Source organism: Aplysia californica, unplaced genomic scaffold (genome assembly GCF_000002075.1).
Source record: "Aplysia californica isolate F4 #8 unplaced genomic scaffold, AplCal3.0 scaffold00089, whole genome shotgun sequence".
Classification (NCBI taxonomy): Eukaryota; Metazoa; Mollusca; class Gastropoda; order Aplysiida; family Aplysiidae; genus Aplysia; species Aplysia californica.
Window position 1 is genome coordinate 526626 of NW_004797359.1, and position 15811 is coordinate 542436.

Consider the following 15811-nt stretch of genomic DNA (forward strand, 5'->3'; position numbering starts at 1 on the left):
GGGGGGGAGAGACCGACAGACAGAGAGAAAATGACAGAATCACAGACGGATAGAAAAACGTGACTAAATACAAAATAATATCAATATGAACAGTACCAACAATAGCAGCTTGCACTCGTAGCAGTAGGATATAAATGTCTATACATACACGTATGTAATGTAATATACATGATGAATCGAAGTATCTCACGAAACAATAAAATTGGTAGGGAAAAACTAATGTTTGAGACCAAAATTAGAAGTGTGTAATATGATACAAAGATTCCATATCATGGCGAGCCCCAACTCTCAGGTCTTCTCTATTCGTTTCTTTTTTTTTAAAATCACTTCCAGTACCACTGCTGACGTCAAAGCAAATGGCGAAAATATAATCTTAGTTGAATTGCCGTATTGCCAGCTCAATAATCACACAAATCCAACTTGACGATACTTTTCATGCAGTATTATATTCTGCCTCTAAACATCAAAGGTCTGTTGTTTGTTTATGTTTTAGTAAGTATTTTACAGTACTTGCAACACAATACAGTCATATAAATACGAATATTAGCATTAGAGGTGTTAGTGAGAGTAACAAACACAAAAAGAAGGAGGAGAGATAAAAGGACGATTACAATCATGTTTGATAGAAACGGGGCAAACCACACCAGAGCACCCGCAACCCACCCACAAAAGACTGCGGTAGAGGCAGTGAATGCAGAAGGAAGGACAAATTCGGAGCAGAGAACTCCTACAATTTCTTCAACAAATTATGTGTCCCTGTGATTTTTTTTTTTATTCCACGTCGTTTCCTACAGCGCCCCTCTTCTCTTCACTTTCCCACACGGTAACAAGACACCACGCAAACGAAAATCGTTCCAAATTAATAAAGGTTGGAACAAAGGTAAACTCTGTCGTTAATTGGATACACCGACGAAATACACGCATTTGCATTTATTAATGTATTACTCGAAGTGAATGTCCAGTCTTGACAGTCTCAAAATGGAAGCATGTTTCGACAAGAACAAATCACGATGTTAAAACTTAGTCACCCTCCAAACAAAGTAGTCTAACATTTCAAACCACGACATCTGTTTCGATCTAGTCTAGTGATGGTCCAAGCCACTAGGTGGGTACCATGATGAACGTGTGCCTGTCGTAGTTTCCTGCCTCCGTTTAATTTCACCCCCCCACCCCCCTCACTCAATCCCCGTATTCCATCAGCCGTGGTTTCCCCCCCTAGTCTCAGCTGAGAGACTCCTTTATTTCATACTAATTAATCCACCACGGAAGCCAGATTCCCCACCAAGTAGCACTCTGTCCACTCTGGGTCAAAAAGATTCACAACTGTTGCTTCCTGGCAAAGTCACTTTGGAGATGTATCAAAAGCGTTGCACTTAGTGAGAAGGCCTAGACTTAGGTACAACAACAAAAATCCATTCATTTCTTTCTCGCTATTTTAGATATTAACTATCCGCTAAAAAGACTTGTTTTTTGTTTTTTTCTTCGGAAAGTTCGGAATCAATAATCGGCTGGCGAATTTTATCTACCCATCCCATGAGCTACACAGTAAAAGGGTCACTTCTGATAAACTGTTAAATCAATGAAAGTGTACTGGAAGGAAAGCAGGTCATCACATCCCTGATAAACGCAGTGGCGTTATCAAACAAAAACTACGACCAACAACTGTATACATTATGCAGCAAGTCTCTGGCGTATCCACACAACGTACTGTCACAAGAACAAAAGAACCGTAGCAGTGGCTCATTCACAAAATAAAAGTAAATAGAACTGCCAGCACGAGTCGCGCAATTTTTCCCCATAATTAGTTACAAGCACACAGAACACATAGATATCAAGGCCATCTTTATGTGTATACATAATTTATAAAAGACGTTCACATTAACTTTCTTCCAGTTCCCGGGACTAACAATCTTGACACACGCAAACAGCAAACGTTACAGTTATATTATGAAAGTTTTATTACGCCCTCTAATTTCTTCCTGGTTTATTGCCCAATACATTAGGCAGACACTCAGCGTCACTACAGAAAGGATCATTTGTTATAAAAGTTGACAACACTCCTAGTTCTTAGAGCCTGACAGCAATACTTTTGTGACAGGTCTTCTTTGCTTTCCTTGCTACGACATAAAAGGGTAGAGTGGATGAACCGATAGCAAGCTGCCCTGTACAGTGCTGTCAAAATTGGCAACAGAATACACGACAGTACAGAGTAAAAGGCTACTCATAATCATTGGCAGGCTTTGTTCATGACATTTAACATTTTAGTTTGTTAGTTTGAGACAAAAAGAACCACATACACTCGAAATCGGTCGGTAAACAAAAGTGGGGACACACAAACTTCGCACAACACGCACCCCCACCCCCCTCCCTCCACCTCCCCTGAAGGACAGAAACTATGATCTCAAAAAGACAGTACATCATATGTAAAAAAAAGTAAACCTTATTATTGGCACCCTCAAACCAACCAGAAAGCTATTAGTACGCTCTGCGAGTCCATCAGAAGTAATGAATGCTCTCTTTCCAACAAAAGAAAATTACTGGGGAGTTCAACTTGACTTAAGCCAGAAATTCATCAAGAGAACACAACACGACAGCCCATGACATTCCTTGCCTTTCTTATCAGCTCACTAATCCTATTTGGGGACCACTCAGATGTCAACAGACCTTACGAGGGAATATGAAAAGCAAAGCTGGCTGAGACGAGATAGAAATTGAGGGGACAGAGGGTGATAAGGGGGTACGGGTTGGGAAGAAAAGTGAGAGACGTAAGAGGTGCTATGACGGCAAAGAACCCCCCCCCCCCTTTTTTTTCCATACAGAAACGTTTAGACATAACAAAAGACTAGGCAGATATCTTTACTTGGAGAAATCTGAAGCCAACAAAACAACCAAAACAAAAACAAACAAAAAACAGCAAAAGAATACTGAATATATATTCTTAATTATAAAAAAAAAAGAACTTATTCTCAATATTTTAAAAAAATTAATACATTGTATAATCCATCTTTTCTTTCCCTTCTTGCATTTTGCCAACATATTCAATGATATTCACTTACAATCTAAAAATTATAAGTGAAGCATGAGTGAAAGTGAGAGATCTGTACAAAATAATATAGCAATTCGCAAATAGTACTTCTTCTTTCAGAAAGATCAGCTCACTGACCCCCAATGATTCACTTTATTTTATGAGTGCTTTTCTTTTCAATTAAAAAAATTAATAAATAGCTACCACTCTTGTTAATTCGGCATCAGCAAGTCCCTGAACACACACTTTATCAAAGAATCAATAAAAGTTTTTTCCAAATCAACCCTCACTCCTTCAGTTTTAGTTTTAGAAAGTTTTAGGGCACTTGCAACACAATGTCATATAAGTGCCGGAGAATAGATGTGTTTCAAGAGAATAAGATACACAAAAAAGGAGGAGAGATATGGATAATAGATGTTTTATAGGAAAGACGGAGCAAACCACACAAGAGCACCCGCCAACCACCCACCCTCACTCCTTCTCATCTTCACAAACATGTATCATAGCATCTTTTTCCACTCCGCTGCAGGCATTAGATATTCAGGTTTCATTATTTCACTTTATTAAGTGTACTATTTCAGTCGAGGTCCCAATGCACTGAAGTAACATACATTGTGAAAACTTTTTTTCAGTTTCAAGACCTAGTTATAACTTTCAATCCATGCTCTCATGCTGCATAATTGTTCTGTCCACTCAACGCAGATGCAACGCTAAAGACAAAGATTTTCTCACACAGACAGGGACACAAGCTCAAAACATTTAAAGGAGTAACAGAACCAAGAATTCAGGATGTGGTTCTGTGTGGACTGAATTTTACAGCATAAAATCAATCTGAGTCACCACTGAACCATACAAAAAGATTTTAAAAGCCTGCTTTTAAAATACAGTCAAACCTGCCTTAGTGGTCACCTATACTGGCGGCCACTGTTCCACGACACACTTGCCTTTTTATATTTTCAACCTGTTTAAAGTTTTCCCTGTACAACACAGCCAAGATCATTCACTTTTGTGACAAATCAGCCTCAAAACCTACTCATAGCAGTTACTTTATGAAAGTCTTCTGCCAACCCTTTCTTAGACTGAGTGTATACGGTCAAAAATGCAAAGAGGCTCTTATGATCAATGAAAAATTTTATGAAATTGAAATGGATAAATAAAATCAGGTTTTCAGATTTTAAACCATCTGCTGACTTTTGTCAAGTCCAACAAGTGACCTCTATCTCTGTGATCTTGAGAGAACGTTATGGACAGGCTCAACTGTATTTGAAATTGAAAATTCACTTACCATGTGGATGACTTCTGGGTAAATGGCTTCAGTAATAACTCCTCTGTTCTGGGTAACATACTCCACCATCTCATTGAGGGCCGCCCTCTTCACTTCCTTCCACTTCAAATCACTGAGAGGATCTTGCACAAAGTCAAAGAGCACACAACACTGTCGGATCTTCTGAATGAATAGTTCCTCTCTCTCTGCAGGCGTGGCATCTGAAAAGCAATAAAAACATTTTAAAAACTCAATATTCCACACTGTTATATCATTGATCACACCAACTCAGCATCCTCACTGATTAAATAGAAGCCCAAACCACGAAATGCTCTACAGAGGGTAACAAGTAACTGGCCTCTGATTCATAGATTCAAAAAATTGAAAGACCAATTGAAGCACTCTAAAGACAAGAATAAAAGAGTTTGCCTTCCCTACTTCACATCTTTTTAATGTAAACTACAACAAGATACAACAAAAATGGATGCTGTAAATTATTTGAGCTATTCCCCCAAAAAAAAAATTCGAAAGGAGTGAAAGAGTAGCTTATTTTGTTTACTTTATTTCTACCCGTTCTCAATTCTCTTCTGCTGACTGCATACCAATACGCTCTTTCACCAAAAAAAAACAACAACAAAAAACTCTCATAATTAAAAGAGACACAAGATGTCTAAAATACATTTGAAAATTATAAATTCATGCTCCACTGTCAAAAGCCAAAAGCACAGAACTAATACCAAAAGAACATTACACTCATTCACTGTATTACAGCAAAGTATAAATATCAATAAAGCAATGGAAAGCAACAAACAATAATAAAGTTACAACAAGAAGACCCACCTTTGAGCAATGGCAGTTTTTGAAGCTCCCTGTTCTTAGAGACATTGAAACGTGATGAGTTCTGTCTCTTGTCCCTCTTTATGTGAGGGGGTCCTGGGTACTTCATTTTTGATATTGCTGTAGGTGGTGGATGAGTTTCTGCAGTATTTGGCTGTTGGGCCTTTTTCTTTGCCTGAAGCAAAACAAACCGGAAGGTCAATTGTTATCACATTTACAGAAATCAGATTATGTTGTCAGTTTAAAAAAAGGAAACCACATACATTGACAGAAAGAACTGCGCAGAAAAGAAAATTATAGCCTCCCACCTACTCAATAGGACAAAAATTAGGCAGAGCATGTAACAGTACAGCGTACTTGAAGTCTTTACAATTAAACAAAATACTGAAAAAGATTTCCCAAAGGAACGTTAAATAAAACCGAGCAGGAACTGAAGGATTCATGGACACTGAAGCTCCAAGGAGGCATCGATCACAGAAGAAAAAAGGCCTACATTTTGTGTAAACCTAACTATGTGTCCATAGAAAAGTGAAGGTGATTTGTTTAATAAAACTATGGTAAGCTGATTTTTGCTGTTCATCTGATGCACTGATGCTTGAACCAATTAGTATAGAATACTCCACATAGACAACACATAATTTGACCCATTATGTTAAAAGGCCTGTTGACAACAGAAGAGCATGAGGTTTTTAGAGTCAACATTCTTTATTGCTTCCTATCCGTACCATGCAAATTTCACTTCACACTTGAATAGAACAATAAATAGCTTAATGTCACAGCTTCTATAGTAGGGAGTCAGGAGAAAGAGATGTCTACATTTTAAAATTAATGCATCGCAGCTGCAATTCAGTGCTAATCATAGAATATCATTAGATAATAAAGAAACTCTACACAAGATACAAGCACTTTTAACTCTTTAGTGTTAGTAGAGGTTTTACGGCGCTCGCAACTACATAAGGTCATATGAGCACCAGAAGACTAAAGGTGTTACAAGAGAGTAACAAACATAAAAAAGAGGGGAGATAAGGACGATAGACGTTTGATAGGAAATAAGAAGCAAACCACACCAGAGCACCTGCCAACCACCCACACTTTTAACTCTGATTTTCTTTTTGTTCCAACATGACACAAATATCATGTCATTTAACACTTTGCCATCACAAGGCTCATATAGTAAAAACCCTTGCAATCAAAGGCAAAGGAATTTTGGGGAATATCAAAAGAAACTGGATGATACACATCGCCGATCGGCCAGATGTGGCGGCAAAGTGTTAAAAATACAGAGCATTTGGCTTAGTTTCTTAGAGTAAAGAAGACAAAAAAAGAGAGGAAAAAATGCCGTGACAACTACATCAAAGTAAATGTAACGTTTAATGCTGTGTGAGCATAAAAATGTTCATGGACATTTCATTCTAAGAGGGAAATGATTGCATCTCTTGGTATGCTTAGGATTTATTCATTACCCCTAATCAAGGGAGTTTTAAAAGCCTTTAATGATAAACTATTCAACACTTCACAGTACTTCAAAGGAATTAAAGAGCAACAGGTCACAATCCAAGGCACCAAAGAAGCCTAAAGACAAACATGACTTCTGACTATGATCCCATCCAAGATGAGAAAAAGCAAGAGCTCAAGTCGATGTTCACTAGCACCTTCCATGTCACCTTCAAGGCTGATCTACCGAATTTTTTTCATTCATAGACAACAATAGAAGATCTATTCATTCGTCAACACTTCTCTCTCTCTCTCTCTCTCTCTCTCTCTATATATATATATATATATATATATATATATATATATATATAATTCAGGCCTAATTTCCATGATCTCCACAGGCTTTAAATTTGAAAACAAATTGTGGTTCACATCTCAGATTCGCATATGGACAAGTTTCACAATGTTTTGTATACTAAACAATGTAGAGTGTGAGCACCAGTGCCCAAGATGCAAGAATGCGAGACAATTTATAAAGGCAGGAAGATATGATCAACCAGGAGCTGAAGAGATAAGATTTTTTAAATACACCTTTCAACTTTTACATAAAAATATTTTTTTAAATAGTCAAACTTCGTTGACACCCCCCCCCCCCCATCATACTGCAAGCCCCACTGACTGCCAGGTTTAACCAAAGTACGAAAAGAAAGGTATAACATAGTATATTTGAGCTTTTACACCCCCATCCGCCAACTGTTCAAGCTGAACGGTTATTATTAAACAAAGGCAAATTTGCCCCTCCTATACTGTGAGTGAATTGACCACCAGAGGTACAGTGCCCACTATACACAGTACACACTCGATGGCCGCTTACTTCTATCCTTCATTCGTTTGTACAAGTTTGGCCTATATGTAGTGGTTTTTTTCACCAATGTGCTTTTAATTTGCACCAATCATGAAAATGCTATTTATTCTTATGCTTTGGCCAAAATTTCAATAATAAAATTTGGACTAATATTCAGTCGCCCATAGAAACTTCAAAGTGACAGCACTACTTTGGCCTATAGGCAAAACATCTGGCCCTGCCTACCCTGATAACTGAAAGGCAGGCGGACGCCCGTAAGGCCTTTAATTTAAATTGAAAGGACTCACACTCTAGTTTACGTGAAAGGCTTGAGACAGCCTGAAGACTCACTAACATTGGGTACAATAAACTGTATGTCTACAGGGTTCTTTTCACATATCAAACCTGCCCGGTTTCAATTTCTGATCTGGTAGAAATTTTCAATTTGAAATTACATATTGTCAGCTGCAACTGTACGTGTAATTGACTACTTACTTGTTTTTACCCTGGACAGGGCAATCGCCTAAGACAGATCTACATGAGTCAAGACTGGCCAGTTTCCCTCTATAATAGTCTCTACCAGTCTACCACTAGTCAAGATGACAATCAGTGCTCTTCCGTTGTACTGCCGCCAACTTCATGCTCATCCCAAGATAGGTACTATTATAACCGACTGACTGAAGTAAAGATATTTTAGCAGCCAAGACAAAGGAATTTTATGATATGGACACAAGTGGCTCGTGAGAAAAATTTACTCTTTTACTGTAATGTTTTGTGTGTAGTCTACACTTCCCTGTACAGACCAGTGTAGTACAGTGCTAGTAACCTTGTTACAGTTACTGAATTGCATTTACCTCCATTGACCGAAAACTCATTCTTTCCCCCACTCAGTTTTTTGTGCATACGCCAGTCTTCCCACAAACTACTTGACTTACTGTGGAATAACCAAAGCACAAGAGCTGTGCACCCTTGATTTCACAATGTTTGTGCTGTTTACAGCTATTGCAAGCATGGCATAGCCATGTGCTTTTTACATTTACAGAGAAAAAGGAACTTTTGTCTCATTTTCCTCAGCCTGTCAAGAAACTAAAGCACATTATTTTTAAAAATTGTTGAAGTAAAAAAACATGCTTCCGAGAAGTATTCACTAAGATTTGATTTTCAGCGGTAATACGCTGAGTGGCTCAGGGGCCAAACCCTCGAATCTCCGAACATAGATTGGTTGAAAATTAAAATTAAAAGAAGGCAGACGCAATTAGCTTCCTGTCCCAATATTCGAAATCAGAAGCATTTTGGATGGTGATGATATGAAACCATCATCATATCACATTGAATGCATATCATTACATATTCAATAAATAGCAAATGTTGCACACGGACTTAAAATAAGAAAAAGACATTTGCACATGGCCACGATTCAAAGTACTGATTTTTCATTTCCGTTTCCTCAAAACCCTACAGCACTCGTCAAGGAGGCTTCTTTTCAGTGTACAGACTAGCATCATGCACATCATGAAATCAGCACAAAGCGGAAATCTTTTCATCATGTACACGTACAAATTTCTAGCTGTATCAAGGAAAGAAGACAAACTTGAACAACTGGGTTCATAGCTGCGCAGATCTGGGGTTTTGACATTGAACTTTTATTCATATCTGCCAGGATCAGTTGTTTTTCTATAACTGAAAAGCCTGTCCACTTCTTTTGACATTGCTCTGCCATGGTCTACTCTCTTCCACCAAGATGTGATGTAGTGTGTAAAATGTCTTAGTTTTTAGTTTTAGTAGAAAAGATTTTACGGCGCTCGCAACTGCATAAGGTCATAAGAGCGCCAAGGGGTAGATGTCAACAGAGAAGTCCTCACAGGGAATCAGACTTACTCTGCTCACCTCTCTGGCTTCAACAGCACAAAGTCTGCTTTGACTATTAAGGCACCTCGGAAATAGTGGGTCACAAGAGTGTGACAAACATACAAAAGACAATAGGATTAGGAAAGAAAAAGCAGCAGTTCCCTGTTGCAGTTCAGGCACAGTTATGAGCGTGATATCAGCCCATTTACAATTCTACTGTGCATGAACGAGAAATGTTCCCCCTTTGGGAATGGCCTAAAGACACTTGTCATTGGCACCGCCCCAGGGGGGGTCTGTTGAAGAGGGAAGAGTGCTGATACACAAGACGACAATATCCGATAAACCCTGTCTTCATTAATTTTACCAGACTACCCACATGCAACCTGGAGTGTGTGTAACACAAGATCTACCACTGAACACTTCTGTGATGTAAGCAATGAACAAGTCCTTTGCCTACACCTACACTATTGCGTTGCCCTCGGCTTATAGAGAGGTAAATGGCATCTTTTCTCTCTCATATTGCGGCTACTTTGATATGAAATTTGTGGTTGTCTTTTAAAATTAAATCTACCCTCGCTGACACTAATTTTTTGGGTATCAAGATAAAAATTGCTTACACATTATGTGCATATTTTGAATACAAAAATGTATAGAGAAAAAAATTCAAGACCTCAAAATCTGCTCATTATGTGCAGGCATGTTCGCTTTGGGCGCTAGACGGTATCACCTTCCAATCTAGCTAATTGACACAGCTATGCCCAGTTCCAGTGGGTTTTATTCTTAATAAGAACTATGCCAACATAGAGGTGAAAACTGGCTACAAACAAAATTCCGAAACCTTTCGGACCCTCTGAAACAGAAAATGCTTATGCAGGGACTCAGAATTTACAGATATCGTGTAATTACTGTAATACTACTCACGACATCTTTTATCAACACCATTTTGCAATCAAAATGATCAGCTTGAAAGTCGGGCAGAAACCACACAATTTTAAAAAATCTGGATTTCCATATTTATCCACAAAATAGGCAACTACGTTTACATTCAACAAGATATGAACTTATGTCGACAGCTCTCCTACTAAGATCACTGGAATAAATAGCAAAAATTTTAAAATGTAGTACAAGATAGATTCTAGTGTGGCCACCTCTATTTTCACCCCAGGTGAGAAGAGCGCAGGCGAGCCTTTTGGCTATTCTCACCCGGTGTGCGTTCACCGTGATAACCTTGGCCAACCAGTGTAGCGTTCAACGTGAACAAACGTTCCAGCACTCTTGTATTGAGAGCGTGCAATTTTGTCTGTTTGGGCAGCAAGAAAGAGAGCGAGAGAAAAAGAGAAAGAAAGAGAGAGAGAGAGAGGAGTAGCGCGAGAACTTCCAGGCAAAACAAAATGGCTACCCGCGTAGTTCGGCTCGATTCGAAAAGGTAAATAGCCCTAGCATCTTTGCAGACAACAAAATTAGTTTACTTTTGTGAATGTCATTTTTTCTTTGCTTTTGTCAATTTGATCATCCACATCGATAGACAGTATTCCGAAATTAGGCAAAAAACAGGTTTTGTTTCACAACGGGAGAGAATAGCCAACGCTGGCAAGTCTCACCCGCGGTGAGAGGTCGATCATATTTATTATTTTCACCCTGGGTGAGGATAGCCACTTCCTTCTAGTGTCCGTGTAGATTCAGATAGAATCAGGGTCTGGGCCTAAATCGAGCCCTTGGTTCCACTTCAGTCTTACTGGAGAGTTCACGGCCCTTTTTCGGTAGTTCCAACCCCCCTTATTTTGGCCTATTTTATGTCGGCGACGACACTGGAGGCTAGCCAGTTATTGTTACAAAGTCAGAAGCGTTTAATTCAAGTAATTTTCATTCATGTAATGTATAGATCTAGAAATCTAGATCTAGATTCTAGATCTAGTACTACTAAAGGAGATTCATAAGTTGAAATCTTTTCAAATATTCAATCTAGATAGAGGCCGATATTATCAGTAAAGACGGTAAATTTTTACTTTTACCCCCACACACAGATACACTGATATAATGAAGGCTAAACTGCCATAATTTTTGCTGCAGAACACACGTGTGGCAACTGAAACCCTTGCAAATCAATTGTTTTCATGTTAATATCAATCCTAATTGCCAAAACATCAAATCATTGAAATTCAGGGGGGCATGCCCCCCTGAAACCCCCCAGCCCCCATGCTGTTAAAAATGTCAAATATTACTACGCCACTGGTCGTAGTTCTGTTTTCAAACATCAATAACTCAGTAACTATTGATTTGCGGCAAAAATGAAGGCCATATATATATGGTAGCGTCAATTGCCACCGAGTGACGCGGTGTCAAGTCGGAAAACAACACTATCTTTAGCATTATACTTAATGTGTGTCTAATGGGTCAATTTGCTCTCAACTAATTCTTTGGACGAGCATCTAGTCTAGAGCTACGGCACCAACTTGGCGTGTTTTCAAAGAGACGTAGGCCTAGATCTAGGCTAGCCTTAGCCTACACTTTGGTGGAGAACCAACACAGGCAATTCTAGAACTAGAAGTAGAAGGTCACAAACTCAAGCAGAAATTCACGTTATATCGGGGAACATAAATCGGGGGACGGGGGTCAGGAAAACACATACACACACACAGAGGGACAGAGAGGCGAACGGCGAACGCACAACACCGAGCGCTCGAGCACAATAGTCATTAAGCTAGATTCTATCTACCCACCAACGCAAAAGAGCTCCAATTTACTCGGTGGCAAATTGACAAAAAGTCAATTTTTGTCAATTGCCACCGCGTGACTCGGTGGCAATTGACACTACCTGTATATATTCGTGTTCAGCATGCAAAATACTACTAGAAATAAAGTATATCAAACGTGTACATGAGACGGGTGTATTATTAGTAAAAAAATACTGTAAAGACAGTTCTAACTCCATTATAATAAATATTCCCCGTGCCGAAACGGGAAAATAGGGTGGGAACTACCGAAAAAGCGCCAAGTTCACTGCAGCCGTTACCTCCTATCACTTGTCAAGCACTTCTCAATTGACTGACACTTCACTCAGCTGCACTGCTACCCTCACTCTACTATCATAGAGAATCTACACATCCACTTATAAAAAGAACAGTTGAGTGCAGATACTACAAACTTGCTACAATCTACAAGACAAGATACCTGAAGGGAACAGAAAGAGGGAATTTGATCTTTTAGACATTGAAAATTCACGTTGAATCTCCCTTCATTACAAACATATGCATAAACATTAAATAAGAGCATCAATGTAAGAAAAAACAGCTCGTCTAAACGAGGAAGGAGGGACGAGGAAGGAGGGACGGGGTTCTCAACGTATGTTTCCGCCATGTTGGATTGCGTTCCCTCGGTAATAATGGCCGCCTTCAGGGTGAAAAACGCGCTTAAAACATTTATTTGAATCTTACCTCATTGTCCCCATTGTCTGAGGTTTCTTTGCCAGTAGCTTTTGCACTGCCAGTCGTCTTCGTTGCTGTCTGAAATTAGAACACAGGGAAAAGAGTAAACGGTAGTGTTATGTTTGGTTACGGAGCTGCAGTGTGCATAACAACTGAGTGGGCATGGGTTTGTGCCATGAAATTTGAGCCTCTGTTTTGTCCCAGCCACAATAATAACATGATTTCACATGATACTACATTCAGATGTATCAGTACAGTTAAAATAACGTTTCTAACAATTAAAAATGTACCTACCTTCTCCTTTTTAGGTCTATTGGGCATGTCTACAACAGTACGGAACCCCTGAAAGGTTGATACAGGGTTATCGATGTACTTGATCGGCTCTACGCAAAACAAGAACGTCCATTGGTTACCCGTGGTCACATGGTTTTTAAGACTTCCTAATCATGTGACATACAGTGATGTATTGAGTTCATTCATTTTCACTTGACGCACACCCAAAACAGCTGGCTTTCTTATTGTTGCGCTTTTACGAGCAAGTTAAGATAGTTTCTGATTTTAAATAAGGGGTAATCATTTATCAGCTGAAATGACAGTTGATTCTCTCCCTCTTTCTCTCTCTCTCCTTCTAAGCTCTCTCTCTCTCTCTCTCTCTCTCTCTCTCTCTCTCTCTCTCTCTCTCTCTCTCTCTCTCTCTCTCTCTCTCACTCTTTCTCTCCCTCTCTCACTCTTTCTCTCCCCCTCTCTCTCTTTTGAAATCCCTTTAGATCCTATCTTTCTCTTCTCTTCCAACCCCTCTCCCTCTCTTTAGTTTGTATGTCTGTCTTCTTTCCCATAGATGTGCACTAATGTAAAAAAAGAAACTCTCTCTCTCTCTCTCTCTCTCTCTCTCTCTCTCTCTCTCTCTCTCTCTCTCTCTCTCACACACACACACACACACACACACACACACACACACACACACACACACGCACGCACACACACACTCACACACAAACAAGTATATGCCTACATGTGGCAACTACATTCACCCACGCGTGCGCACGACGTTCATTTACAGCTCAAACACTACTTTTCGCCGTGTGGTCTTGATTCTCACCACGAACTTTTGGCTAGCCTAATAACAAATACAATGGTCTGCAACTTTGCAACTAATAACCCAAGAGAAAAACAGAGCTGATGAATAAGACAGACAACAGGACGGAATGGGGGTAGACTACAATGATCGCCAATGTCTGCTTCAGACCTGATGAAGAAGAAGAAGAAGGCCAACATTAAATTACAATGATCTTCAACCCCGACGTCGTTTTTGTGACACATGCCGATGGTCGTCAGGAAACACTTGCACGTGTTTTTCGTAGAGGATTTGAGTCTTATATCAAATTACTATTTGTTTTACCAAACTGATGTTTAACCTCGTTTTAAAAAGAAACCACAAAACTTTGAATTTCATTTCTCCTCCTTATCCACGACCTTTAAAAGGAAATTTAAGCCTTTTTCCGATTGCCTGACAATAATTAAAGATTCAGTTAGGCGGAGTCACTGACTATATGACTAAAACAAAGCTCATGTGGCGCTCAGCCCAAATCACCGTTAGTTAGGCTGCTAGAACTAATGCTAATCCGATGGCATTACCACATTAGGCTAATCAGTTATAGCTGTGATGACGTCGATCACAATAGAACTTCTATCGCATTAACAGCAACGTTTATCGGGTGTGTGTGGAAAGTCCAATGGCTGCAGGCAACAAGGTCTTTACACTGCATCACAGCTTACCTTTGTCTCAATAAGACGCTCTTTTGAGAAAATATCAATTGCATTTGCTGTAGTAGATCTAGGCCTAGTTTTGGTTGACAGGTGGATTTTAACTATTGATTTGTTTTTTGTTTTTCATCATCGTTGTTGGATTGGGTTGTTAGTTGGTTGGTTTTGTTTGGGGGGGGGGGGGGGGGGGTTGTTTTTGGGGGTTTGTTAATTTTCGTTTTTTTTTTTTTTTTTTTGTTTTGTTTTGTTTTGTTTTTTTGTTTTTGTTTGTTGTTGTTTTTGTGTTGTTTTTTTGTTTGTTGTTGTTTTTTTTGGGGGGAGGGGTTGGGGGGGTATTGGTCTTTTTTCCACACCGTTACAGTCTGACAGGGAGAAGAGATGGTGTCGGTAATCCATGTTGTATGATTTTAAACAAACATTTCAAGACAAGAAAAAGTGATCACGCTGTCTTTGTCAAAATTTCCGGACTCGTTCGTTTCTTTTTTTTCTCTAATGTTTCTTCACTAAGGTGATGGGTTACTGTTAGAAGGGGTTTGGTGAGGTTGGGATGATGTAGGCCTATAGCGATGCTCCATCTATAGTAGCAGGAGTCTGGGGAAGAATAGGATAGAGTGTGTCTGTCTGTCTGTGTGTGGGGGGGAGGGGGGAATGAGGTGAGCGTTGGTTGAACCCGTAAATCGCGGTAGATGTGATTATCGTTTGAGATAATTAGCTAGCAGATGGATTATTGGAGCCCCCTTTCTTCTTTGTCTCCTGGTGATTCTCCTCGAGGGAGAATGGCTCAAGTTCAGACACGCCCCCCCCCAAGCACCATTCCTTACTTGCAGCGTACCGTCTATCACCGTCTATCATAGTGTCGCATTTATGCTCTCGTGGGTACCTAATTCGTAGGCTTAAAGGTCTGTTTCACTTTCAGCCTATCTGTATTATTCTGTTCCCGTTGAATAGCAGCCTTTTATAGTATGGAGGCCGATAAATGATATCGCAGCTGTTTGTCGTTGTGTGTCTGATATAATCCACAATGAGTCGTGTAATTACACATTGCGACAGCGCTAGACCAACTGGCAGTTATAGAAGTAGGTTACGATCAGGGATGAGGCAATCACACGACCTGGAAGTGACCACGGACGGACAAATGTGATGTAAGAAGACAGCTGTCTACTCTAAAACCTAGAATCGACATGCCAATACTCCACAAACAACTTGAATAATAACTGTGTTTTTATAGCTCGTTTCTACGCTCTACAGCATGCTCTATGCGCTGTACAACTGTATTATTACCCCAGCAGACCCTAGAAGAATCAGAAATATTCTTGGCTTCATTGGAAGCTTACAGTGCAAGCTGCGGATTGCACGTGCTCAAACACTAT

General features: G+C 39.6%; 1 protein-coding gene across 7 annotated transcripts in view; it reads right to left on the bottom strand.

The window, feature by feature from the left end:
• The window catches only part of LOC101860798 (serine/threonine-protein phosphatase 2A 56 kDa regulatory subunit delta isoform), a 76912-nt gene extending 63828 nt beyond the window's left edge, over nt 1-13084 (bottom strand). For 3 of the 7 annotated variants that reach the window (XM_005094776.3, XM_005094775.3, XM_005094778.3), the window contains exons 1-4: nt 12972-13083; nt 12687-12755; nt 5130-5301; nt 4311-4510 (exon numbers count right to left, since the gene is read on the bottom strand). In XM_005094776.3, coding sequence (XP_005094833.1) covers nt 4311-4510; nt 5130-5301; nt 12687-12755; nt 12972-12998 — 468 coding nt within the window. In that variant the 5' untranslated portion in view covers nt 12999-13083. Of the gene's footprint in view, nt 1-4310; nt 4511-5129; nt 5302-12686; nt 12756-12971 lie in introns of all 7 variants that reach the window. The other 4 variants (XM_013080496.2, XM_005094780.3, XM_013080497.2 and 1 more) reach the window with 2 other exon arrangements.
• Nucleotides 13085-15811: the final 2727 nt, after the last annotated feature.